We start from the raw sequence: 27,707 nt of genomic DNA, 5'->3' as shown, positions 1-27,707 counted from the left end.
CATCAACCAGACATCACTGAGTCACACACACAGTAAGAAGAGATAAGAGGTCCTTGATCCCTTCATTAGAAAGGGAAAGGTGGGTACTGAAATTTAGGTGTCTGATTTAATCCACTCCCTTTGCTGTTAAATATGAAAAGAGAGGGCTAGTCAAGAAATAACATTAATTAGCCATGCAATCATTAAGCATGGTCTCTGTATGTTCACTAATGATTTCTAAAATTACTTATGTAAGGTTTATAATGTTTAATACACTTCTTAGAATGAACATATTTGCTGGTAAATAAATGATTATTACTTATGCTTTTATGACCTAGGCACGCTCTCCCATAGTGGACACAGTACAACAAGCCAAGCTAAGATCATGTTACAGAAGGAAATACAATTTCCATCATCCTCTGGGCAGGGTGGTCCCCAAGAGGAACATAATAGAAAGAGCCTGGCAGCCTTCTTATTCTCTTGAAGACCAGCCAGCAAGAGGAGAGGCACTGTGGGAAGAGATGGCATTCTGGGTAGTCCAAGTGCGTATACGCAATGTTGAGGACGTAGAGAGAGTGTGTCATCTGCTGCGGCCGAGGCTGAGGGCCACAACAGTCAACAGTGAGAGTGTGAGGTCATAAGTGAATGGTTCTGTCTTCAACGCTGTTGGGTTGAGTAGAGTTAGGGACCGTCTTCCCCATTCCGGCAGCCTTCACCATTGCTATACTGTGTTGTTGATCTGAGATTGTTATTGCCTTGTCCCACCTTCCTGCATCCATCACCCACATTGTTCAATTCCTGACCATGGCCTTATCTGTGAGGAGTTTGTATGTTGTCCCCGTGTTTGCGTGGGTTTCCTCCGGGTGCTCCGGTTTCCTCCCACACTCCAAAAACATACTGGTAGGTTAATTGGCTGCTAACAAATTGACCCTAGTCAGCACAGTGGCTAAGTGGTTAGCACTTCTGCCTTACAGCACTGGGGTCATGAGTTCAATTCCCGATCTTGGCCTTATCTGTGAGGAGTTTGTATGTTGTCCCCGTGTTTGCGTGGGTTTCTTCCGGGTGCTCCGGTTTCCTCCCATACTCCAAAAACATACTGGTAGGTTAATTGGCTGCGAACAAATTGACCTTAGTCTGTCTGTATGTCTGTATATGTGTGTGTGTTAGGGAATTTAGACTGTAAGCTCCAATGGGGCAGGGACTGATGTGAGTGAGTTCTCTGTACAGCGCTGCGGAATCAGTGGCGCTATATAAATAACTGATGATGATGATGATGATTCACCTTCTCCTTATCCCCTTGTTTGTATCGCATTTGCGCTTTTATATACCTCCTGATTGTGTGTCATTACAAAGGGTCGAAGCAGACAGAAATTCCAGAGGCCGCCCCCTCACAGGCTCAATCATCTGACTGTCCCACCCTATGGACGTTGAAAGACCACCAATCGAGACTCAACCGACCACCAATCGAGACTCAACCGACCACCAATCGAGACTCAACCAACCACCAATCGAGACTCAACCAACCACCAATCGAGACTCAACCAACCACCAATCGAGACTCAACCAACCACCAATCGAGACTCAACCGACCACCAATCGAGACTCAACCAACCACCAATCGAGACTCAACCGACCACCAATCGAGACTCAACCAACCACCAATCGAGACTCAACCAACCACCAATCGAGACTCAACCGACCACCAATCGAGACTCAACCGACCACCAATCGAGACTCAACCGACCACCAATCGAGACTCAATCGACTTACCTTCACTTCCAATTTCCAGCAAGCCTCGGGTTACACTTTCATAAGCTCAATAATAGAATTTCAAGTGTCTGTTGCTCTAATGTTAATATTTTTCCTGGTAATCCTGTAACACATTAAATATGTATACTAGAATATCAAACGTCCTTCGTGTGGTCAACGGTACCTGTACAAAGCACATCCAATTTCCTCTTCAGCTCTCATTGTTACAAACGCAAACAAATCATATCCTACCATACCGTATCAACAGTTTTTGGTCAACACAAAAGGTCATACGTAAATAAGGAACCTTGCCAGTAATTTAACCACAGATTAAACTTAATATACTAAGTTAGAATTTCCATGGAAGCTTCTGCATGTTTGCAATTATTAGTAAAATAGCATAGAGCGCACAACGTTGACGTTGATGCTTTGATCGACGGCTCAATGAACATGTTTAGCCAGTCGGTGGAATGTATGAGACGTGACTACACGGCGACTCTCCATTCACGTGTCATTTGAGTTCTCCACTGTTGAAATAAGTTAAACAACTTAAAGTCCGAAACATGAAGAGGTTGGAAGCTGAGCGGAGTTGATCAAATATTGATCAAGATAAACACACGGAAGTTGCCATTGTTCCTTGTTGTGGATGAAAAATTCCCAAGTTTATTAGCTTTAAACCAATCAGCCTTAATTGCTATGATGGTCCCTAAGACTATAAAGTGTGAGAGGCCACCAGGATTCAGCCACTTGCACCTCGTACACCGGGATCTGCTCTTCTCTACAAAGTAGTGAGTATAGAAGACGATTCAAATGCATTACTAACCTGAAACCCAACTTTAGATGCAATATTACTCCTGGCTGGGTATATTTTCTTGAGCATTTAGCTGGAAGATATGTTATACTGTGATTTGAACAGTTTATTTGATTTGAATGGCATTTTTATTGCTGAAATATGTTTTTGTGAGCCCTTTATAGCCTGTTTAAGTCATATTAGAAATGCTTTGATTACTGAATGTGAAAACAAGTGGTAATAATGAAACAGGTCTGACAAAAAGGGAAGAAAAACTGGACATGAGAGTAAAGTAATCAGAGGATTATCGTATCGATACCAAAAGGGGCAGATGGATGACACAATACAAATCATCACAGGGGCTGTCCACCTCCTTATGACTTCAATTTTTTGGCCTCTGTCTCCCCTCCTGCAGCTTCCACTAAACACAGTTTTATTTATATTGTTTTATTCCCTCTGTACTTGTCAGCTATGCAGTTCTAGAATGAAGCACAGCTATTTATCTTTGTTGCCGGACACAACAGAGCAGTTACCTATAGCAACCAATCAGATTCTAGCTGTCATTTATTTAGTACATTCTACAAAATGACAGCTGGAATCTGATTGGTTGCTATAGGCAACATCTCCACTTTTTCAAACCCTCAATTTCGTAATTATACCTCCTGCACTTGTTACAACTGTATCCCAATAATAAATTCATGTACAAGCCACTGGCTATATAAAGCGCCATCTGATTATATCAAGACAGGGCTGAAATCGCAGAATGAAGCCATAAGGCTAAAATGTGTTTAGTAAATGTGTCAGTAAGACACCCACAAGTCAATAAGTTAAAGTTATCAGTAGGTGGAAATTCCCTTTAAACATATGTCCAAATTCTATTTATGGCATGAAATATTGATGTTACATGAAATATGTTTCCTTTCAAGCGTACTAATAGAATTTACTGGCAGGTGTTACATATCCCAGTCCAACGCTGATCACTGACCGTATTGTGTGAACGTCCGACTTGTAGGATAATGAGAAATCTGAATGTAAAAATAATGCGAGGGTTCTCATTGAATAAGAATAACACACAGGAGGGATATGTTAAGCAAGCTGCAGCAGATATGTCCATAACATATTGTATTTCTCTTTAAGGAGAGTTACTTGTATCCTTGGGACAAGCAGAATCAGGACATTTAGCAATGAACATCGCTGTCGCTTGCTTGGTGATCTTCCTGGCTGCTACACAAGCACTAGCGGAAGAGATGGAGTGGACGGAAGGGAACTATTGGCCATCTAGTGACTACAATCAGGTGAGACTGCAGTATGTTAACACTATACGGTATTCATGACTCCTAACATGTATACATCACAAAGCAGTTAGGGTGTGTGTGGGGTGGATTTATAGTGCATCATGTAGTACTTTGGTATGTTGTGGTAACTACACTAGAGGATTGGGATGTGTAAACCATTAAATAATGACAAGATCTAAATTATACACAGTTGTATAGGTACCAGGCAGAATAATATTATTTGAGATAAGGTTTTGAGTAAGAGGATATTTTTAAAATTATTTTCTATAGTTCTATTAATCGCCCCTGTAAGGAGCCACTCAGAGCCCAAAATAATAATAACTTACACTCATCTATCTAATAAGATAACAGAGGTGTTTAAATGTATAGAATGGTGAGAGGGTTGTTGTCTTGTGCTAGCTGTGTACAGGATGGAAATAGGGTAACCTAGGGAGATTGAGATGGGGGTTGAGGAATATCATAAATTTGTCTGAAGAGGAGGGTTTTCAGAGAATTCTTGAAGGTTTGAAGACTAGAGGAAAGTCTTGTGATGCGAGGGAGGGAATTCTATAAAATGGGCGCAGCCCGAAAAAAGTCCTGTAACCGAGAATAAGAGGACGCGATGAGAGTGGAAGAGAGACGCAGATCTTATGCAGAATGGAGGTGTCGAGTTGGGAGATATTTTGCGACAAGTGAGGAAATGTATGTCGGTGCAATTTTGTTGACGGCCTTGTATGTTAGTAGAAGAATTTTATATTGGTTTCGTTGAAAAACAGGCAACCAATGTAGAGACTGTCAGAGCGACTCAGCAGACGAAAAATGATTTGCAAGTAAAATCAATCTAGCCGCTGCGTGCAAATTAGATTGTAGGGGCTCAAGTCTCATTTTGGGATGACCAGTAAGGAGGGAATTACAATAGTCGATGCAGGAGATGATGAGTGCATGAATTAATGTTTTTGCAGTGTCTTGTGTGAGATATGTGCGTATTCTGGAAATAATTTTTAGATGTATGTAACATGATGTAAATATACCATGACTTATGGCTCTTTGTCACCCTCAAGGTGAGTGCTAGGTTAACAGGAGATTTTGTAATGTTACCATAGGGACATCATCAGGGATTTCCCAAAGGATGTAGAGAGTCCCAAGGAGCTGCAAGGGAGATCTGTCCCAGACCTCCCTTGATAGGTTCAGTACAACCTGACATTAACATTGACTGACAGTCCAGCTGCTGTTAGATCCAGGTTACATGGAATCTATCAATACTGATAACAGTAAAGACCTATATATATATATATATATATATATATATATATATATATATATATATATATATAAAGAAAACATAGAGGGGCAAATAATATTTGTGTAGTTAAAAATTGTTTTTTATTTGATCAAAACTTTCTCTTTTACAAATAATAAACAAGTTGATTTCGACATTAATAGGATGTGCCAAACAGTTGTACAGTTATTCCCAGTTTAGTTTTAGGCAACCCTTATAATAAGCATACCTTGACCTCTCAAGTTTTAACCCCAAGGGCTAGATTTACTAAGCTGCGGGTTTGAAAAAGTGGAGATGTTGACTATAGCAACCAATCAAATTCTAGCTGTCATTTTGTAGAAAGTACTAAATAAATGATAACTAGAATCTGATTGGTTGCTATAGGCAACATCCCCACTTTTTCAAACCCGCAGCTTAGTAAATCTAGCCCCAAGACGTATGTTTTTGAGACACATCACAATATCTCAGATATTATTCTTAGTTTCTTCTGTGCCGTTTGATTGTTTATTCACTTACTAGTCATTTTTAGTTCCTTCATATTGGTGGTTTTCCTACTTATTAGTCTAAAATGAGATTCCTGTTTACCTCATCACAGTCTCATTTTTAAAAATTTCATTCAAGCACACAATTAACTTTGACATTAGACCCACAGGTTCAGCAACATATTGATCTATTTAGAAAGATGGATATCATGTCTCATCTCAGGGTCACCTTGTTTAGAGAGTTCCAGGTAATGCGTATAAGATAACTGTGAGAGGCTATATTTAACTTTTCTTCAGTATTTTGTTACTTTATCTATTTTCCACATCTAAGCAGATACTTAGATTTCCAAAGCTTACAATCCAGCCCATGTAAGCATCAGTGGAACTAATTCCCTGTCTCTTGACATATTCATTACCTAAAAGTAGCTTCTTCAGTTAAAAAAAAAAAGAAATATATTACTCCCAGTAACAGATCTGGCAACATTACTTGGGTAGCACTGAGCCATTTTCATCATCATCATCATCATCATCATTTATTTATATAGCGCCACTAATTCCGCAGCGCTGTACAGAGAACTCATTCACATCAGTCTCTGCCCCATTGGAGCTTACAGTCTAAATTCCCTAATATAGACACACACACTCACACACAGACATAGACAGACAGACAGACAGAGAGGGAGAGAGACACACTAGGGTAAATTTTTTGATAGCAGCCAATTAACCTACCAGTATGTTTTTGGAGTGTGGGAGGAAACCGGAGCACCTGGAGGAAACCCACGCAAACATGGGGAGAACATACAAACTCCACACAGATAAGGCCATGGTCGGGAATCGAACTCATGACCACAGTCAGGGCCGCCGAGAGGGGGGGGGAGCGGGTACAGTTTACCCGGGCCCGGCCATGCCAGGGGGCCCGGGCCGGGCCCTCGCTGCTAATTAAATTTATTTATTTATTTATTTTATTTTTCTCTGTTGCGCTATTTTTTTTAAACTTTTTTTATTTATTTTTTCCGCGGGGGGGGGGGGGGGGGAGGGGAGGGGGGGGGTTTCTTGGGAGCTGGAAGAAAAAATAAATAAAAAAAATAAATACTCACGTGATCGCGCGGCGCCGTGTCCCTCCTCTCCTCCATTCACACTGACTGCCGGGCGTGATGTCATCAAGTCACGCCTGTCAGTCAGTGAGGAGCGCCGCAGCCAGCATGAAGAAAGAAGACAGAAGAGGAGACAGAAGAGCAGAAAAGAAAAGAAAGAAGTTGACAAAAGGTAAGTAAAGAAACGGAGAGGCAAGGGGAGGAAAACAGGGAGGGACATTACTATAAAGAAAGGGGACAGAGAAACAGAGGAGGAAAAAAAGGAGAGAGCCACAGAGTAATAAAAAAAAAAGTGGGAGAGAGGAACAGAGGAGGAAAAAAAGGAGAGAGCCACAGGGGAATAAAAAAAAATTGGGGAGAGAGGAACAGAGGAGGGAAAAAAAGTGGGAGAGAGGAACAGAGGAGGAAAAAAAAAGTGGGAGAGAGGAACAGAGGAGGAAAAAAAAGTGGGAGAGAGGAACAGAGGAGGAAAAAAAGTGGGAGAGAGGCACAAAGTAAAAAAGAAGGGGGAAAAGCAGCATGGAGGTCGCAGTGTGAGTATAAGGGGGTACAGTGTAGTTATGATGAAGGGGCACAGTATTGTGTGTGTGATGGCACAGGGGGCTTGTTGCAATGTAGTGTGTGTGAGGTAGGTGGCGGCTAATTAATGGGCGCTATTTTGTTTGTAGGGTGATGGTGAGGCAATTTAATAGTAGGGACTATTAATTTAAGATGGGGTGGTTTGGGAGAATGAGGTCTATTTATTAAATGTGACTATGAATTATTTAATGGCAGTGATGGTTGCGGGAAATAGGTATTGCTGGGGCTGTTTGCAGGAAGGGAAATAGGTTTATTTATTAAATGTGAATAGTATTATTTTAATGTTGGGGCTGGAGAAAGGCCTAATTATTAATCGTGGGTGCTATTGATTTAACTCCGGGGCTGGCTGTAATTTTCTAAATGTAGCCATTTTTTTTTCAAAATAGGTCCTTCAACATTCCTGGATCCGGACAAGCCACAACTAAAGAAACCAGCAGCCACAGGTCGAGAAAGTGAGAAGAACAGGTAGGAGAGAGCAGCACAGTGTGTGAAATGTTGTGATTCTAGTAGGGACAATACCAATTTTTGGTGAATGTTGTGCCCAATGTAAGGTGTAGGCCAAGACTGAACTGTTTGTGTACACACTGCATTGTTTGTATACTACACTGTGGTGGTAGATGTCCTGAAAGTCAGGAGTGCTTGAACATATGTGACGCTCCGACGAATTGAGAGCCTAGTGGTTTTTATGTTAGCCACGCCCCAATGGCACGTTTGCCACGCCCCCAAATGCATGACCACACCTCCCAAAATTTGACCATACACCTAAATTTTTTTGAGGTTTGAGGTTTTTGGGGCTTACTTGACTATGAGGGGGGCCCCATGAATTTGTTGTACCCGGGCCCTGAATTCTTCTTGGCAGCCCTGACCACAGTGCTACGAGGCAGAAGTGCTAACCACTGAGCCACTGTGCTGCAGAGATGCTCACTGACCCCCGTGAACTGGATTTGGTTTTGGTTTTGGATCTGGATTAGCTTCGTGTTTTGATTTTGGTTTTGGTTTTGGCAAAACTGCCCTAGTGTGTTTTGGTTTTGGGTTTAGATTTTTGAGAAAAAATACTAAAATATGCTAAAATCACATCATTTTGCTCTTTTTTTGTTCCTCCATTATTATTAACCTCAATAACACTAATTTCAAGCCATTTGTAGTCAATTTTGACCACCTCACAGATCACAATATTATTTTCAAACACTTCTGGACAAATACTGCAGCGACCTGGCTGGATGATAAAATGACAGAGCAATGACACAAACACACTGCAGTTCCTACCACATCTAGGGCACATTGGCACACAGCAGTGGCAGAAAAGAAAAATGGGGGTCTACCCTGCCTCCCATTATTTTGGATCTTAAAATGGAATCCAAAAATCGCAAGATCCGAGATCCGTCGGAGTCACAATGACGTTTTGCTTCCTTTTCAAATCCGAAAAAGCGTGAAGATACTGAGCTGGCATCTCTAATTTTAATAGCTATTAAGTGGGAAATAAATTGCTCCAGGAAAACTGGAAGAGCCTGGTCGGGGACCTGTACATTTAACTCTGTCTGTCTCCGGTGCTCTCTAAAATCCAGTGCGCCCCCCCCCCCCCAAAGAAAAAATGCAAAAAAACAAACAAGCATACTACTTAGGACATAATGTGTACCCCATACTGTTTTCATCTGGGCCCCAGAGCTAACATCAGTCCCTGCTACATTCAGATTCTACCCATTGTTCACTAGAATGTAAACGATAGCTAGAATCTGGTTGCTATGGGCAAAGCCTTCACTTTTCCTTTTGATAAATTTACCCCTAAGTGTCATCAAAAATATACGTTGCTCGATGAGTGCAAAACAAACAAAAAAAATATACTGTTGTTCTATAGCAACACCTGGTCATATGAATGCCAAACTTCCTTTTCTTCATGATAAGCAAAGCCTCATATGATGGACGGATAGATAGTTTTCTATTGTCCACGTTATAAGGCTTAGACCAACAGAACACATGAGGAGCTGTAACCAGGTCTAATGATGTTTTTTTTTTATTTATTTATTTACAGCATATTGCCTTGTGTATAAACCAGTTCTCTTGGTAATATTCTCATTCAGCGCTATGCTCTCACCTAGACAGGCTTCCTCTAACCTGCAAAGCAGGACAGCTGTGAGGTGTAGAGAAAGCCGACTGTCTGACAGCTCACTGGGCTTCCATGTCGATGCTTTTAAACAGCACTATGCCCGTTACCTGGTCAACTTGAATCCTTCTGTCTGTTCAGGTGGCCACAAAGTACTCTAACAGGACATGAAAAAAGAAGGCAATAGGTTCTTCTGCCAATGGGGTCGTCTGCTGATGAATTAAGATTGAGGGGTATATTTACTAAACTGTGGGTTTAAAAAAGTGAAGATATTGCCTATAGCAACCAATCAGATCCTAGCTGTCATTTTGTAAACTGTACTAAATAAATGATAACTAGAATCTGATTGGTTGCTATAGGCACCAACTCCAATTTTTCATACCCGCAGTTTAGTAAATATACCCCTAAGTGGTAGATTTACTAAAGCCTCTGAAAGAAAAAGTGGAGATGTTGCCGATAGCAACCAATCAGATTATAGTTATCGTTTATTTAGTACAGTCTACAAAATGACAGCTAGGATCTGATTGGTTGCTATTGGCAACATCTCCACTTTTTCAAACCCACAGTTTCGTAAATTTACCTCCTAAGTGTGTTCAATAGTGGTACTTGCCCCCCACCGTCCCTAGTTTTTTAGCTCTCTTGCTGTGCATCCTGAAGTATGAGCAGGAGAATGAGCTTAGCGAGCTGATTAAACTGTTCTCTCTCTCTGGTAAACAGGATTCCGGAGGAACCCCATTTTTATCGCTTGCTCTTTAATGCCTTGTTCAAACAAATAACATCAGAGGACCTGGTAAAGTCCACTATAAGAAAAATCTTCCTTTGTTTTAACTCTTACCAGTCTCAACACTAACTTTGTGCACTTGTGAGACGAATAACAGAAATCAGAGGCTGGGTAGACAAGACCACAGCCATAATGAGGTCCTGATTACCATGAAGAATCGTTTCCAGACGATGCAATTGACAGAAATTATCAAGGGAGCAGGAAGAGTAGGAGATAGTGGATGAGAAATCCATTAGGCCTAAATTATACTAATGTTTATTTCATTTTGCAGTGTTCTTTGTCTAAGATGAATATGCTTAAACTAAGCTCATTCTGTTGTGCGCTGAGAGATTTCACAATAGTGGAAGGAAACTTAAAGAAAGCTTTATTCTGGTTTTGGCTTCAGAGGTTGAAATATTCCCAGAAATCACTGTAAAATGTAAGAAAATGCTTTGTGATCAGATAGTATGAAGAATGTGCACATCATATAAGTGTATCTGCAAATACAAATTATTCTGTGATACTTATATATATTATGTAAGTCTGGCTCTTTGTAAATAGTATTTTTATGTTAGTAGGTGAAATTTCAGCACTAGACTGAGCAATGATAACCACACAATACCAACTAGTTATATTTTGCATTTTGCTATTGTATATGCATACTTTTCATTGTAAATATGACCACTGGGGCCAAGGATAATGTATGAGCAGGTTAGGCAGCTGCTTTGCCTGCAAAAATAGGAGGGTAGGCAGGTTCCAGCATTGATAAAACCCTATGGGGCCTATTTAATAATTAATGTGTTTTTGCCCCATTAATTATCATCTTTCATCGCAATGATGCCAGATGACATTACGTAGCAGTTAATAAACAAGTCATGTTGGGACCGGGCATCTGATAGGAGGCTGTCCCGGTGATGTATTTTTCAGACCCGGAGCCATTACTGTGCCGTTTGCGGGAAACAACGCAGGAGAGTGCAGCAACTCTGCTGGAGAGGGATCAAAAGATCCCTCTCCCCATAGGATTGAATGGCTAATGCCATCAGCATAAGACCACCAGCAGAAGACCATCAGCAGATGACCATCAGCAGACAACCATGAGGCAGACAACCATCAGCAGAAGACCATCAGTAGAAGACCATCAGCAGAAGACCACCAGCAGAGGACCATCAACAGACGACCATCAGCAGAAGACCATCAGCAGAAGACCACCAGCAGAAGACCATCAGCAGACGACCATCAGCAGAAGACCATCAGCAGAAGACCACCAGCAGAAGACCACCAGCAGAAGGCCATCAACAGAAGACCACCAGCAGAAGACCATCAGCAGACGACTATCAGCAGACAACCATCAGCAGAAGACCACCAGCAGAAGACCACCAGCAGAAGGCCATCAACAGAAGACCACCAGCAGAGGACCATCAACAGACAACCATCAGCAGAAGACCAGCAGCAGACAACCATCAGCAGAAGACCATCAGCAGACGACCATCAGCAGAAGACCACCAGCAGACGACCATCAGCAGATGACCATCAGCAGATGACCATCAGCAGAAGACCACCAGCAGAAGACCACCAGCAGAAGACCAGCAGCAGAAGGCCATCAGCAGAAGACCATCAGCAGAAGACCACCAGCAGAGGACCATCAACAGACAACCATCAGCAGAAGACAACCACAAGACGACCACTAGCAGAAGACCATCAGCAGAAGACCACCAGCAGAAGAGCCTATGTTCTGTTAGAGTAATTTGTGGCCAGTTGAACAGACAGAAGAATGCAATTTAGGAAGCACAATGTTTCTATGAATAGAACCAGGGGTGTAGCGTGGGCAGAGCAGATGGAGCATGCGCTCCAGGAGCTAGATGTGTTGTGTGACAACAGGACTGGTGTAATTCTTTAAATCCTATTTTTCCCTCCTGTTGCGCTCTGGCGGATTCATGGTGAGTTGAACCCAAATTGCTTTTTTAGCACATAATACGCTTTCTTACTTTTGCGCAAGCGCACAAAGCACTAGTTCTGAAGCTAGTGGTATGTGCACATGCGCATGTTATACGCCAAAACGCCCTGAAGGGGCTGCTCACGGAAGCGGTCGTGCTTACTAAGCCACCTCAGTCAGCTTAATTCAAGGCTGCAGCTCATATATTGGACGTTCCTCATGTGCACAACCTCCAACTAATGGCAGAGGGGAGGCGTGTGACAGGGAGAGAAGTGTAGGAACATATGGAGCCAAAAGACATTGTTTCCGTGAGCTGTCCAGCACTGTAAGACAGCAGCTAGGAGAAGGACAGCAGGGAAAGGATCTGAGTAAAGTGCAAAGAAGATGAAGTATAGAAAGATAAGGAAAGAAATAAATCTGTTTATATTGCATATCCCTGTTGAGTGCCACAGACCATTCTCCACTCACACAAAGTTATCATACTACTGTATACATACTGCATGAAAAAACAGTCAGTATTTAACTTATGTGCAAAACAGAAAACTAGTTTGCACCCCTTGCATTGTAACATGGTTTTGTCCAGGAGACTGAAATAAGATACCTCTTCATTTAAGATCCTTAAGGAATCAGGCCCAAGATTACCATCAGGTAAATTCGGGAACCCCTCTAGCAGGCCATGTGTACAGTTACACCTCTGCATGTCATGATGTCAGATCAGGACAGGAAGATACGTGTCCCTTAAAGTGCACCTATTACCTATTAAGGTAACTTAGAATGTTATGATACAATAGTACATAAAAAACTCACTAAATGTCGCAGGCTTACTTCAGAAATATTTATGTTTTAGTTATGAAGTGTTTCATCTTTTCACCGTGTCTGATTTGAAGGTGCCCCATTGTTAAACTGTGCAAATGAAAATGGGGAACAGGCTCCTTTGTTTAGAGCAGTGGTCAGGGAACAGGGGTAAATTACCCCAAATGGGGTAAAAATGAAATTCCTGGGGGTAATGCTGCCGATTCACATGCTGTCAGTTGGATTGTAGACCCCTTTAAATGTGAAATTGCTGTTGTACCAGAAGAGCCTCAAGGGTTGGCAGAGGTACTTCTTGAGCTTCGATGCAATAATGAAGCACCTAATGCATTTGAAAACAAAGCAGATCTGTCATATTTTTGGATGTCAACAGCTGCAAAGGCATTCAAAATTGCACATGAGGAGGCAGTCAAAAAGTTGCTGCCTTTTGCAACAACCTACCTTTGCGAACAAGGATTTTCCACTCAAATGAACATAAAAACAAAGCAGAGAAATCGATTGGACGCTGAAGACTGTATCCAAATAGCTCTGACATCAAAATGCCCCAATATTGATGCTCTCGTATCAAAAATGAAGCAAAATCATTTCTCCAAAACCTGAAGTTTTGAAGTTGAAGCTTTCGAAGAAAATTTGAATAGATTCAATACAAAATTGAATTCCAATAATTAATAATATATGATTTCCTTCCTTTCATATCAAGGGGGTAACGTCAGCGTATCTAAATATATTTGGGGGTAAAAGGTAAAAAAGTTCACTGACCCCTGGTTTAGAGAAATAAGAATGGCTCTTGCCACTGTAACAATGCCAGAAGTATTGGAGAAGTTAAAACACGACACATTTTCATAATTAATACCTAATGAAATAAACAACATGTAAACAATCTTTATTAAGTTTCAGCATGGATTTATACTAGGATGACAGGTATATTTTCAAGATTGTAATGTGGGGTGTAACTATCATACTAGCGGGATCTCTGGTTTTTAAAACGATAGAGCTCCTGCTTACTTGGAGCTGAGGATCGGGATAGGAATGTTTGGCTCCCTTACATCTGTAACAGTGAGCAGTGATATGTCATCAGGAGGCAGATAGACATACAGGGACATGATAGAGCTCGATTGGAGATTCTGGAAGCAGAAAAGGAATAGATTAGAGATAGAAATTCTGTGCTGTGTGAGGACCCAATGGAATGGGGTCACAGTAATTCAGAGGAGTAACTAGTAAAACTAGGAGGGGGGAGAAAATGTGACAATGGACATTACCTTATTCTACTAAGCCAGAGGCACTTAAATGGCAGTGCAAACTCGAATGGGAACCAAAATGACATTGTACAGTCAATGTGGCAGTGAAGCTGTGTCTGAAGGGAAGGAAAGGTTATGTAATAATAGAGTACAGGTCTGGGATTTATTACCCTCAGTGCTTGGGAGTTCAGAGTCTCCAAATAACGCTTTTTTAATTTTATGCTGTTTGAAGCACCAGACCTAAAATATATATAAGTTAGATTTAAAGCTCATACCTGTCTTTAGCCCCATTGCCCCTCATATTAAATTGTTTGCTCCTCACCATCATATGGAGATCATGTCTGTCTGTATGTATGTCTGTACATATGCCTGGCTTTATGAGGTAAATGTATCAAGCTGCAGGTTTGGAAAAGAGGAGACGGGGCCAAATGCCGGGATTCCCGGAGAATCGCGGCACTTTGGACCGAACTCTGCCCATTTCACTAGGAAGTGGACAGATGCGGGAGACTGTCAAACTCTCCCGGGAGTCCGGGAGACCCACCCGAAATGCGGGAGTCTCCCGGACAGTCCGGGACAGTTGGCAAGTATGACACACGCACACACACACACAAACACACACACACATCAATGTTTATCTACAGCTTCACTTGGCTTTTAAAAAGGCAACCTTTGCCACTCATTTCGCTTTCAATAAAATCAGAATTGTATAGCGGACCGGAGGTATGAATGTGCGATACTCAGGGTGAGTATGTGAGGGGGCTGTCATGCCTGTGCTTGCCGTCATCCCTGTCTCTCCTACTCGCTTATCCTCAAGCTCCCACCCAAAGATGGCTCGTTGTCTTCATCCTTTACCATGGGTATACGTCAAGATTAAAACCTCACTACATAATGCTTTCATGTTTCCTTTTTAGTTTGGAGAACGACTATTCTTTTATATTTGAAAATGAATTTCACTTTATACCTCTCCATGTCACAATTTGGCACCCCCAACATTTTTGCACCCCCTCAAATGCCTCACACCCTAGGCTGCAGGCTAGTCAGCCTATTGGATAATCAGGCCCTGCATATAATGTATATTGTGCTTCATAAGTCAATAGCATAGTGTCATAGAATAGAATTTTCTCATCAAGCTCAGAACCTCTAAGTGTCATTTTAAGACAATGGATGTCTGAAATTTATACCAGGAAACCTAACTGCAGCTGGCACGATAAATGGGATAAAGTTAAAGTCAATTTCACTATGGCAGCGATAAACAAAAAAGCTCCGCAGTGAATTAATGTTCGGCTGTATAGCGACAAGAGTAGAATGAGCCATTACAGCTCCTAATGGTTGTCAATGTGACTCAGAAGAGTCCTGCGTTCTCCTGACAAAGGGAAATTCGCTCAGTGTTACTGCTGTGGCAGCGTTCTAAGACCTCAACTGCAAGCAAAAAGAAATCAGTAATAATTATATAACTTAGAATATAGCAGCGGTTGAGCTACAACACATTGTGCCTGATTTATTAAGGAAAGTTAAGCAAAATTAAGTAAGGTCAAACCATGTTGCATTGGAGGGGGAGGTAAATTTAAAATGTGATGGCAGATTTATATTTGGGGTAGGGCATGTCCTAGATCAACTTTAAATTTCAGTGTACAAATAAGCTATCAAGTATTTGTGTGCGACATGAAAAAAAACAGACAGTATTTCCCTTATGTGCAAAATAATAAACTAATTTGCACCCCTTGCATTGTAACATGGTTTTGTCCAGAAAACTTGAGTAAGAAAACTCAATTTTTTGCTTAACTTTCCTTAATGAATCAGGCCCATTGTTAATAAATATATCTTTTTACCCACTCATTTTGCACATGAATTACCTCCCAGAATAAAAATAGGGACAACATTTGCTATTTCTGAATCCTCCCATAACATGCCCTCATCCACCTAGCGGAACCCCCAAATTATAACAGTCTTGGACCAGTTATATATCACATCTCCTTTCACCACAGGAAATCATCATGAATGCTAAAATAGGGACTGTTGGAGGGGGGGGGGGTTACAGTCACATGTATAAGTATTTTAAGACAGTCACTGCTGCTGAATATTATAATAACATTAAATGATGATATTGATCAGCCCGATAGCTATAAGCGTTAGAAATGAACAGATACATTAACATTTTTTGAAATTCCCTTTTCTTCAGGCAGATCTGGAGGAGCCGACGTATGACAGATATATGCTGAGAATTGCAAGAAAACTGAAACCTGATCAATTTTATGGAACTATGGGAAAGAGAAACATTGGTAAGAAATAAATATGTCTAAATGTGTATGTATTTAATTTAATATTATTAATAGTAACAGTGGTGTATACAGCTTTTATTACATATTACCTCTCAATATAATCAGGGTGTGTGCACGTTTTCATTTTGTGTTGTATGTTAAAATAGCTACATTAAGAATTTTAAATCTAAGATGTACCTATTATTCAGTCCTTTAAAGTGTATTGTTAAAGATCACTTGTTGCCTACACACAATAGAGGCAGCCATTTTGTGGGTTGAAGTCATATGAATGGGACCAGGAAGCAGCAATGTCCCTACAAAATGGCCGCTTTTGCTGTGTGTGCACTTTAAATTGTTTTACAAATTCAGTTTTTGTTCAACATGGACAATAACTATATATGCTGAGAGAATAGAATACTATTTAACAGTGTAAACACTTTGGGCTAGATTTACTAAACTGCGGGTTTGAAAAAGTAGAGATGTTGCCTATAGCAACCAATCAGATTCTAGCTGTCATTTATTTAGTGCACTCTACAAAATGATAGCTAGAATCTGATTGGTTGCTATAGGCAACATCTTTACTTTTTCAAACCCGCAGTTTAGTAAATATACCCCTTTGTCTGTTAAATATTTTATACTTTCAAAAAAATATCCATTGTTTGAACACAGGGAAAAAATGTGGTAAATGTGTAGCAAGTAAGAGTAAGCCTGCTTACCTTGTCAAAGTGTGCTCATAGCAATACCTTGAAAAGTTTAATGTGCAGAGCCATATCTGGTGCTAAGACTACTATACAGAGACAGATCTGGTGCTAAGACTAATATACAGAATCATATCTGGTGCTAAGACTAATACAGAGACATATCTGGTGCTAAGACTAATATACAGAATCATATCTGGTGCTAAGACTAATATACAGAGCTATATCTGGTGCTAAGACTACTATACAGAGACATATCTGGTGCTAAGACTAATATACAGAATCATATCTGGTGCTAAGACTAATATACAGAGCTATATCTGGTGCTAAGACTAATATACAGAGCCATATCTGGTGCTAAGACTAATATACAGAGCCATATCTGGTGCTAAGACTAATATACAGAGCCATATCTGGTGCTAAGACTAATATACAGAGCCATATCTGGTGCTAAGACTAATATACAGAATCATATCCGGTGCTAAGACTAATATACAGAGCTATATCTGGTGCTAAGACTACTATACAGAGACATATCTGGTGCTAAGACTAATATACAGAGACATATCTGGTGCTAAGACTAATATACAGAGCCATATCTGGTGCTAAGACTAATATACAGAATCATATCCGGTGCTAAGACTAATATACAGAGCTATATCTGGTGCTAAGACTACTATACAGAGACATATCTGGTGCTAAGACTAATATACAGAATCATATCTGGTGCTCAGACTAATATACAGAGCTATAGCTGGTGCTAAGACTAATATACAGAGCCATATCTGGTGCTAAGACTAATATACAGAGCCATATCTGGTGCTAAGACTAATGTCAGAGTCATATGCGGTGCCAAATATACTAACCTGAAGCTCTGACCTCCGATGCTTTTGTCCTACTTGAGACGTGAATCCATCTCCCACCACCAGGTCCCGCTGAGAGCATTGGTTGGTAGCGTTATTCCTGCACTGATCTCTCACAGGCACTCAGTGTAAAGCAAGAATACAAACAGCTATTAGGCAGTGCGAATAGTTCTTCAGTCTGGTAAGAAAACAGTTAGTGACGATAAAAATAAAAGTATTTGGTGACACTCTTACCAGACACTGCATGAATTAAAAAAATATGGCTGCACCTTCCTGTAATGTAAATGACTTGTTATGATAGCCATAAGTATGTTCTCTAAAGGACTGTTTTTTCTATTCCTAGACACTAAACAATCATCTAAAAAGGGTAAGTAAGGGTCGTTTTCTCTTATCACATTTTCTATTTCTGTGTACACGATCTATCAAAGTGAATAGGAGTAGTTGGGCACTGGAGAGCACAGAGCACTATCTTTTTCGACTCACTTGATAGAGGTCAGATGGATTCTGTAACAGATAAATTAGAAACAAATTAGACATTCTTTATTTCAACCACAAGGCAGCAAATAAAACAGTACAGTTTGCAAATCAATTTACTATAAAATATGAGATTTAAATAAAAAAAAAAAACAAGTCTGGAGTTATTTTATTTCTACCTGGCAACCTATTCTAATTCAAAGGCACAACAAGAATTATGTGTTAATTGGTCCAGAAAAATACTGATTTTTATTTAATTGCAATGCATTTAGCATAACATATAACATGAAGCTTCAGGTTTATGAGCACAAGAGCTTCCCAACATTTCATTCTAGAGACAATAAAAACATTAGTTATTTCAGTAGTTATAATAAAATAGTTGTCCACTTTTACTACTATTATTACTCGTATATACTACAATATACTATTATCTGATGTCAGGAGATAAAGCTGGAAGCCTGCTTATTTTCATAGCACACAGCGGCAAGTACAGTGCAACAATCTGTCCAATCCTCTTTAGCAGAACCCTGTGGAATTCTAATGAAGAAGATCGAATGGGTTGAGTACTTATGGGGTGTCCCTGGTATAAATCTCCCACTTTGTACAAAAGTGAACAACCCCTTCATGTACATTAGTCAGTTTGTTATTCTAAGCGCACTCTTCCTTTAAGGGCACTCTAACCTCCAAAAAAGTGCTTAGTGCAACCAAATGCTAGTCTTAAATTATTCCTCTGTACGTGTGACCACCCCTCCTATGACATTATACCCCAGCCCTAGTTATATAGTAGCTACCCCTTGACACTAGGTCATACCTTTGTACTACTGTACTGTCTATAATGGGATTATCACACACTCATACAATTGACAAGAGAGCTCTGGGAGGAGAAAAGGTAATAACGAGAAAGTCCTATAACACAGATACATTATTTTATATCACTGTATTAATATTTCCATAAACGCAGTATGTAATTCAAAATGAAGAATAATAAGACTCCTGATTTATCACACACATTCGGAAGAATAACCAATGTCTATAAAGGAGGCTGTATAGTATTTATTTTATATTTTGTCCTATAAGAAAATATTTGTTATCTTCACATTAGATCAGGTACATTTGGCAGGACTTATATATAGAACACTATATTCATCTCTGTAGCACAACAGAATACATTACATAATACAAGATCTTGGCCATAGTGATAGGGGGGCATTGCTTTCCCAAATCCTCATTAGACAGATGTTGGTGATTTTCACCTGTTGGGTCAACATGGGTGGATACTGACGTGGGTAACAAAATTTCCCTGTAGCTCTAATTATTGAACCGATGTGAGGAAGTTTCAGCTGAAGATAAAGATTATAATTAGTAAATGTTTAGCGAGCGGAACAGGTATGGGAGAAACGACAGCTGGGCAGCATTTAGCAGACATATCTCTCCGGCAGGAAATGGCAGACTGGCACAGTACCAGCTGGACAAGTCATTCAATGTGGAATGATGGCAGCTGCAAGCCGGTGAAACATTCACTGTTAACTCTATTGACTTTCTTATTCCATCATAGTAATTACATAAGATGAGCAGTAAGCTGGTACAGTCCAAGAAATTTGAACTGCATCCATTATACATACATGATTCACAGGGGACAGGAATCATCATCATCATCATCATTTATTTATATAGCGCCACTAATTCCGCAGCGCTGTACAGAGAACTTACTCACATCAGTCCCTGTCCCATTGGGGCTTACAGTCTAAATTCCCTAACACACACACAGACAGACACACAGACTAGGGTCAATTTGTTAGCAGCCGATTAACCTACCAGTATGTTTTTGGAGTGTGGGAGGAAACTGGAGCACCCGGAGGAAACCCACGCCAACACAGGGAGAAGATACAAACTCCTTACAGATAAGGCCATGGTCCGAGATTGAACTCATGACCCCAGTGCTGTAAGGCAGAAGTGCTAACCACTTAGCCACCGTGCTGCCCCACAATATATGTAAAACAACCAGTAAATTATATGCTTATATTTGGTGAGTGGTGACGTCACGACTTAAAACATACTTGTCTATTCTCCTGAAATGTCCAGGAGAATCCTGAAATTCGGGGAGTCTTCCCGGACTTCCGACAGGGTAGGCCATCCTCCCAAAATCTGCTTTACTGTACCATGAAATAGGCGGGATGAGCCTTGATGGCGCGATTCAATGCGAATTGCATCTTAATGCCTCCGCACTCCATGATGACGTAAATCGCGTCATTGTGCAGAGGGATGAAGGGCTGTGATGACAAACATCAAGTCGTCGCTCCTTCCGCACTAGTTCCTTGGACTTCCCCTTTATGATCTCCAAAAAGTGGGCAAGTATGATCTGTATTTGGAGAGTAATGATGTTACGGTTGTACAATATACTCAGATTTGGTGATCAGCTATGTCACTTCTAGTGTGAAAGCAACAGAATGCATCATGGTCAGTGACGATAACCACACCTGGATATGAAGATCGACACGTATAAGCAACGTGATCGTTTTTTAAAATTAAGTTATCTATTATAACAAATAATACACTTTCTACTGCATATTAAGCTGGGAACACACTACAGAAATTTCGACCAACTTTTTATGCCGAGCGATTTTACATGTGATCGATGGTCCGATCGCTCGGTCCATGGACTGCATACACACTAGCCTTGTTTAGGACGATAAAGGAAAGAGCGGACGTCCCTTTAGCGACTTTTTACATCCATGTTGTTGTGAGCAATGACTGTAATTTCGTACTCACTGTTGTGGATCGGTCGGAAGTTTATACACACTACACAGCGGAAACGAGATTGGAACGAAAATATTAAACGGTACGACAAACCAAATGAGGAGATAATCGTGCATTTGGGCAGACTTTCGACCATCGTGTCACTGCACGCACTGATCCGACTTTTGAACGAGCGGTCGTATGTCGGCTGATTTAGCCGATTATTGGACAAAAACTGTGTAGTGTGTACCCAGCTTTAGAAGTCACGTCTGTGTTTCATGGACCGTATAATAGTGAGCAGCCAGCGGCCTTATGTTTGCATGTAACTAAATTGAAACTGGACTTTTCTCAAGAGGATGAGTAGAGTTAGTGTCCCGTTTAACAGCCATGTCCTGTACAAGTTGAGCTGCAGATTAATGACTGAAACATTCTTAGATAATAATATTATTTAAAAGCTATGTTGCACTATCCTATTTGTACACAATATAATTATGTAATTAAGTTTGTAATTTAGGCTCTTGAAAAAATATGGTTTTACCAGTTAAAAATATTTTGAATAATATACAGCACATCATCAGGACACAAAATGTGAAATTCCTACATTATAGCCATTTATCTATTTATTATTATATTATTATTATTATTATTATTATTATTAATATTGTCCAGATTTGTAGTGTTCATATTGTGCATAATATTTGAAAATATAGGTCAGCCAAATTGTCAGGAAATAGTCGAGTGATTGACCGGTAGATAATCATTAGACACAGTACACGTCTAAAAATATACTGTTGAAGATGCTGAAAATATTGTCTATATTCACACTGCAAGATGTTTAACCCGTGTTTTGTATCTTAGGGTATAAACATGGTACCTTTATCGGGCTGATGGGTAAGAGATCACTAAGTTCTGGTAAGTGCTTTGTTAAGTTTAAAAAACATTTAAATGGTATGCAAAAGGATACAACGTTTGGAATGTAGATGTATTTAGAGTTAAGATATGTTATATTTTTGTAACAACCTAACAAATTACAAAATGCACTAAAGTAATATTTTTTATTTATAATAACATATTTCCCAATAGATAATAAAATAATCATCATCATCATGTTATTTATATAGCGCCACTAATTCCGCAGCGCTGTACAGAGAACTCATTCACATCAGTCCCTGCCCCATTGGAGCTTACAGTCTAAATTTCCTAACATACACACACAGACACAGAGACTAGGGTCAATTTTGATAGCAGCCAATTAACCTACCAGTATGTTTTTGGAGTGTGGGAGGAAACCAGAGCACCCGGAGGAAACCCACGCAAGCACAGGGAGATCACACAAACTCCACACAGATAAGGCCATGGTCGGGATTCAAACTCATGACCCCAGTGCTGTGAGGCAAAAGTGCTAACCACTAGGCCAACATTTTTATTTGTTTTACCTGCCTTATTATTGAAGAAACTGCTTTAAAAAGGGCCGGTGTGGAGCCTTCAGTGAGCCCAGAGCAAGGCTCCTAGTAAATAAACTTTGTGTAATATTCCTTGTTTTGCAATTTATTTGGGCTATCTTTATTTTGAATACTGATATTCCTATAGAATCTGCAAGGAGCTGGGAAAAGCTAATTCCATTCAACAAATTATTTCACCTGCTTAAAACACTATGCTTTGTATTATTATTTACTGAAATGACTCCTCATAATTGAAATCTGACTTCTGCCTGATATTGCCTGTTAGTAACTCAAAAACATACCATTGCTGTCATTTGACATATAGGTTGTGAATAGCTGACTTTCCTAAGCTACATTTGTAACCATGAAAAAAACAAAACATTGCACAGTTTGTTTCCATGATGTTAATGAAGTTTGTTCACAGATAAACTGTACGATAGCAGCAAAAGGGTGTTTTTTTCTTTATGTACATGTTATTTCAGGCACAATTATCAGTTATTTCAGTAAGATGCAGCTCCAAGCATAATGATTTTAATAAAGGAACATCATTTTTGAGTGAGGTTACCCATTAAAGGGATTGCAGAGTATCCCTATATTAAAAATGATTATCTGCTTTTGAGAGCAATCCGCCTATGTGTAGTCTATGCTGGCGAGGAGGGCATATAATTGATAGTTGTGGCCACCAATCACATACTGCCTTTGCCAGCTCTCAACCCGCCTCCTCTGGCCTGGAACACACACCCTCTCAAACTTCTCCAAGTCAATCGCTGCTAAAAGTCGCGGTGGGCATTTAACTCAATGTCACTAAAAAAACACTATAAAATCTGAATCCTGTTGATAATAATTATAGATATATTTCCTAATTGTTTACGATGCATTTTCAAATTAAAACAATTTTCTCTTCCCCAGGAAAATACTGACAATAGATATTAGCACATCATAAACAACAATAAGCTTTTTAGACCTTTATTATTGTTTAACATACAAGACACACTCAGATTTCAAGGGATTTTGACGTACCAAGTAGCATTTCTATTGTATAATACTAAATATGCGTTGTTGTTTGTTTTGCCTAATGTGACATTTAATTTATTAGTTTGAGTACAAAGAATTTGCTAAAGGCTTCATAGTCTCCCAATTGTCCATAAGAAGGGGAGTCTCGGTTTTGGGGGATATCATTTCCTAGCCTTACTTTTCATTTAATACAAATTATTATTATCATTTATTTATAAGACGCCACAAGGTTTCCACAGCGCCGTACACAGTACAAACAATGGACAGTACAGGGAATAACAGTTCAGAACAATAAACGAGTAGTACCAAGACTTCAGAGGCTCCAGGCAAGGCAAATATATTGAAGTTGGAGCAGACGAGAAGGTAGAGAGGGAGGAGGGCCCTGCTCATAACACCTTACATCCTAAAGGGAGGGGAGACAGACGGCCGGCACAAAGGGAATCAGAGGAGGGGAGCACTTGCTCTGAGGAGGAGCGAGGTGAAGAGAGAGAGCATGGAGAGAGGGTTAAGTGGAAGGCTGGTAGGCTTTGTGAAAGAGATGAGTTTTGAGTGCCCGTTTGAAGGAGCACAAGTTAGGGGACAAACAGATGGAGCGTGGGAGGTCATTCCAGTGCAGGGGGGCAGCTCGGGAGAAGTCTTGAATTCTGGAGTTGGATGAGGTGATCAGAGTGGAGGAGAGGCGACGGTCATTGGCTGAACGCAGGGACCGGGCGGGAGTGTGGATGGAGAGGAGGTTGGAGATATAGGGGACAGTAGAGTGGGAGAGAGCCTTGTAAGTGATGGTAAGAAGTTTAAAAAGGATTCTGTAAGGGAAGGGGAGCCAGTGTAAGGCAGAGAGGGGAGGCAGAGGAGGAGTGGTGAGAAAGAAAGATAAGTCTCGTAGCCGCATTGAGAATAGAACGAAGGGGGGGCGAGGTGAGAGCAGGGGAGGATTGCATTACAAATGATTGCATTACGTTGCAAGCTTTATGATGAATGATGCATGGGGTATTTTGGCATTTTAGATTAGAGAGGATAAATTATTATTATTATTATTATTATTATTATTAATGTCATTATTATTTATCTTGCAATATCCATTGTCTTTAGCTGGAATAAGCACAGATTTTTTGGGAAGTGGCTTTAGCCATTACTTTCATTTTTGTTAAAACCAAAAGTCATTAACATCTTTTTCTTCTATAACTCCCATTGTAAATGTTGCAATCCTTTAAATCTAACAGATACATAATGTACGTGAACTTACAAGGAGACTTAGAACGTCAGGAAGATGCAGATTTATTTTGATGCCTTAATAAACTACTTTTGACCAATGCCCATCCTAAATTTCACCTATTCCATGATCTGTATTTCACTATCCTACTATACAACAAAGAGTTCTAGAATCATAAGGGTTTCCCAGGGTGGAATAATTCTCCTTTAAAATAATATCACCCCATGTATGTCAAGAGCACAACAAGTAGGCAAGGAGAGGAAATTGCAAACCTAAATGTTAAAACCTTTCTTCTTTCCGGGTGGGCTATTACGACAGAAAAATACATTACCCATGCATCCAAGAAGACAGGGTAATTTTGCTCTTGTTAATGCCCTTTGATATCTTGTTTAAAGCCTATTCTGTATAGAGAATGTGTCTAGTACAACCTAATAAGGAGGAGAGATCCATTCCATGAAATTACTATAAGAATCAGTATTCTGAGTGGCCTTTTTTTTTTTTCTTGATGTAGAAAAACATCCAAGATTTCGAAAGAGAGAGGGAGAAGTATTTTCTTTATATAACAGACAATGCTGCTGGGAAAGACCATCTGTTGTTATAACAAAAGCCTCAGAATATTGGATTTTCCAACATGATCAAAACAACGCCCGAAATAAGTCACATTCAATGAAGGATTGCCCTTTTGAAGACAATAACATGCTTGTAAAGTGTATACAAATAATTATCTTCATTCAGAGCCTAATTTGCTAATTAATACTGAGAAAAGTCATCACATGCTTAAATTAACTCTAACAAGCAAAGGGCACACGTTATTTGTTCACAATGTAATGTCAGCCAGAACATATGACAACATATGTACTGTAGTCAAATTCAAAGAACATAAAAAAAAATCCCCAGGGGATTTTACTTATGCAGGACGACTTCTATTATTAGAAATGTGCTTCATATACGTATATAGTGAGAATAAGCAATTTGAAAAAAAGCAAACGATAGTAAACAGTTTTTGTTGACATGATATTGCTGATGTCATTGATGTGATCATGTGATCACATCATGTGATCACTGTTAAATATCCACGTAATGGTGCAATGATATCTATCAGATTATTATAGGGCGCGTTGGAAAAAGCCACCGGAGGATGATCATAATCGGCCTGTGGGTCATCTGCTGGCCACACTAACAAACTGCAAAGCAGCCAGATGTTCCCCAATCTGCAAACCCACTTATGTGGACAGCGATAGGGCTTTTATTTGGGAGTATCTTATAGAAAGAGTAACCAATGAGCAATGAGTGAGACTTAGAGCTTGGATAAATAAAAAACATGTTTAACCGTTTTGGCCATTTCCTCAAAGGATGAACTTGCAAATAGTTAAAAATATCTGTTTTCCTACATCACAGTGTCCTTTGCAAACAACGATCCTGTTAAGAAGCATTCGCGTAATAACTGCTGGTCCTGTATTGTAGTTTGTATACAGGTATCAAATGCTGCCTATACAGGGATTTGGATAGCCATTTTTTATTTTTTTAGACGGAGTTGGCTTCACATCATTGCACGTGCCCCATACCAAAATTTGTTGCAGGGCCAGCGATGTCGGTCTAACTTCCCGAGGCCGCTGCCATGTGGGGCTTCTATACACATATACCGGTCCCTCCTCTGCTGTTCTGTGCGTGCATGGCGATTAACGCAAGAGCAGTGCAGCCTCAAACGGGGTCTCACTGCACACATGCAGGTCTCCACGCATGTTCAGAAGAGCAAAGCGGGAGGATTGACATTAGCACCGCATTGGTGGTAGTTTCACCACTGGTGCTGGTCAACATGACATATAGCAGTGGGTGGGATCCTGTGAACGAGGATCCCCAATTCTGTCAGTGTGTTGACGTATGTTGCCCAGTTGCTTGGATCATACGCCATGCAATTGGATGCAGACATTTTGGCCACCCATTCGAAATGTGCCCATGGACAGAGGCTTACAGTACAATTACACCGATTGGGTGGGAAATTTATAAAAGTAACCCACACACCTTGTCCCTTCTGACCTTAGTTGTGGGGATCCCGTCTTTGGGACTCTTGCCCTCACACAGAAGGGCCAGATTTAGAGTAGAGTAGGCCGCAAGCTGGATCTTCTGCCCCTGTCATCTCATCACTTCCACTTGAACACTGATTTATCTTACAGGATACCAGAGAGGATGGGGGCTCAGAGATGGGGCCGGCCCCACAGGTAGGGTAAGGGGAGCCTACCTACTAAAAGGAGGAATATTCATTTAAGAAGTCACCACCCATAAGTCTCTTTCCTGAAATATATTCTGTTTTGCAACATTTGTATAGACTGTTGGTTTTATATAAAACATTGTTTCTTGTAAATTATACCTTGAAAATTATCACAATATCCACAGGGGGATTAAATGTCTTCTCTACATCGTCATCCTTTAATTTTGCTGCTTCATTAGTTGATTTTAAATATTCATTCATTGAGTAGTCCAGTGAGCTTTAGGAGTTATCTGATTTTTGGTGTTGTCTCCTCGTTACTTCCTTTCTAACCGGAGTATCAATTTGTTTTCCAGAGTCTGCAGAGAGGATCACTGATTTGAATCTCTACAGAAGACGTAAATAAAAGGTCCCTCCGCTATATATTATTAACTGTGGATTACGGAATGTAAAATAGGTTGTTTCTTTAAAAGGCTGAATGACTTTAGCGGAACATGTATTCAATAAAATATTTGTACTGATGCTGTTGTGTAAAGCACTTCTTGGAGACTACATACAATCACTTGGAAAAGGAAGCAGAAGAACACACACTCTTGGATATTACATATGGGGCACTGGCACCTATCCCATTGCTCTGGGATTTGCAGGCAAGACAGCAGCTTTACAGACAACTATAAAATTTGGCTAGATAGTGAGCAAACTGAGTCAGTCCATAGTCAGTCCATACATGAGATTAGC

General features: G+C 40.2%; 1 protein-coding gene across 1 annotated transcript; it reads left to right on the top strand.

Moving 5' to 3' along the window:
• The first annotated feature begins 3,661 nt into the window (after positions 1–3,661).
• Positions 3,662–27,434, top strand: LOC142157612 (protachykinin-1-like). Its single transcript, XM_075211212.1, has 5 exons — positions 3,662–3,813; positions 16,248–16,347; positions 18,231–18,254; positions 21,956–22,009; positions 27,326–27,434. Exons 1-5 carry the CDS (start codon positions 3,703–3,705, stop codon positions 27,373–27,375), a joined length of 339 nt encoding a protein of 112 aa, XP_075067313.1. The 5' UTR covers positions 3,662–3,702; the 3' UTR covers positions 27,376–27,434.
• Positions 27,435–27,707: the final 273 nt, after the last annotated feature.

This window comes from Mixophyes fleayi, chromosome 5 (assembly GCF_038048845.1).
Source record: "Mixophyes fleayi isolate aMixFle1 chromosome 5, aMixFle1.hap1, whole genome shotgun sequence".
In the NCBI taxonomy this organism is placed as follows: domain Eukaryota; kingdom Metazoa; phylum Chordata; class Amphibia; order Anura; family Limnodynastidae; genus Mixophyes; species Mixophyes fleayi.
This window is presented reverse-complemented; position numbering and strand designations above follow the sequence as displayed.

Excerpts from the sequence above, each read along its gene's own strand:
- LOC142157612 (XM_075211212.1), top strand. The coding sequence starts at position 3,703 with ATGAACATCGCTGTCGCTTGCTTGGTGATCTTCCTGGCTGCTACACAA. Across the intron at positions 3,814-16,247 it reads CATCTAGTGACTACAATCAG|GCAGATCTGGAGGAGCCGAC; the intron begins GTGAGACTGCAG and ends CCTTTTCTTCAG. Across the intron at positions 22,010-27,325 it reads TAAGAGATCACTAAGTTCTG|AGTCTGCAGAGAGGATCACT; the intron begins GTAAGTGCTTTG and ends TTTGTTTTCCAG.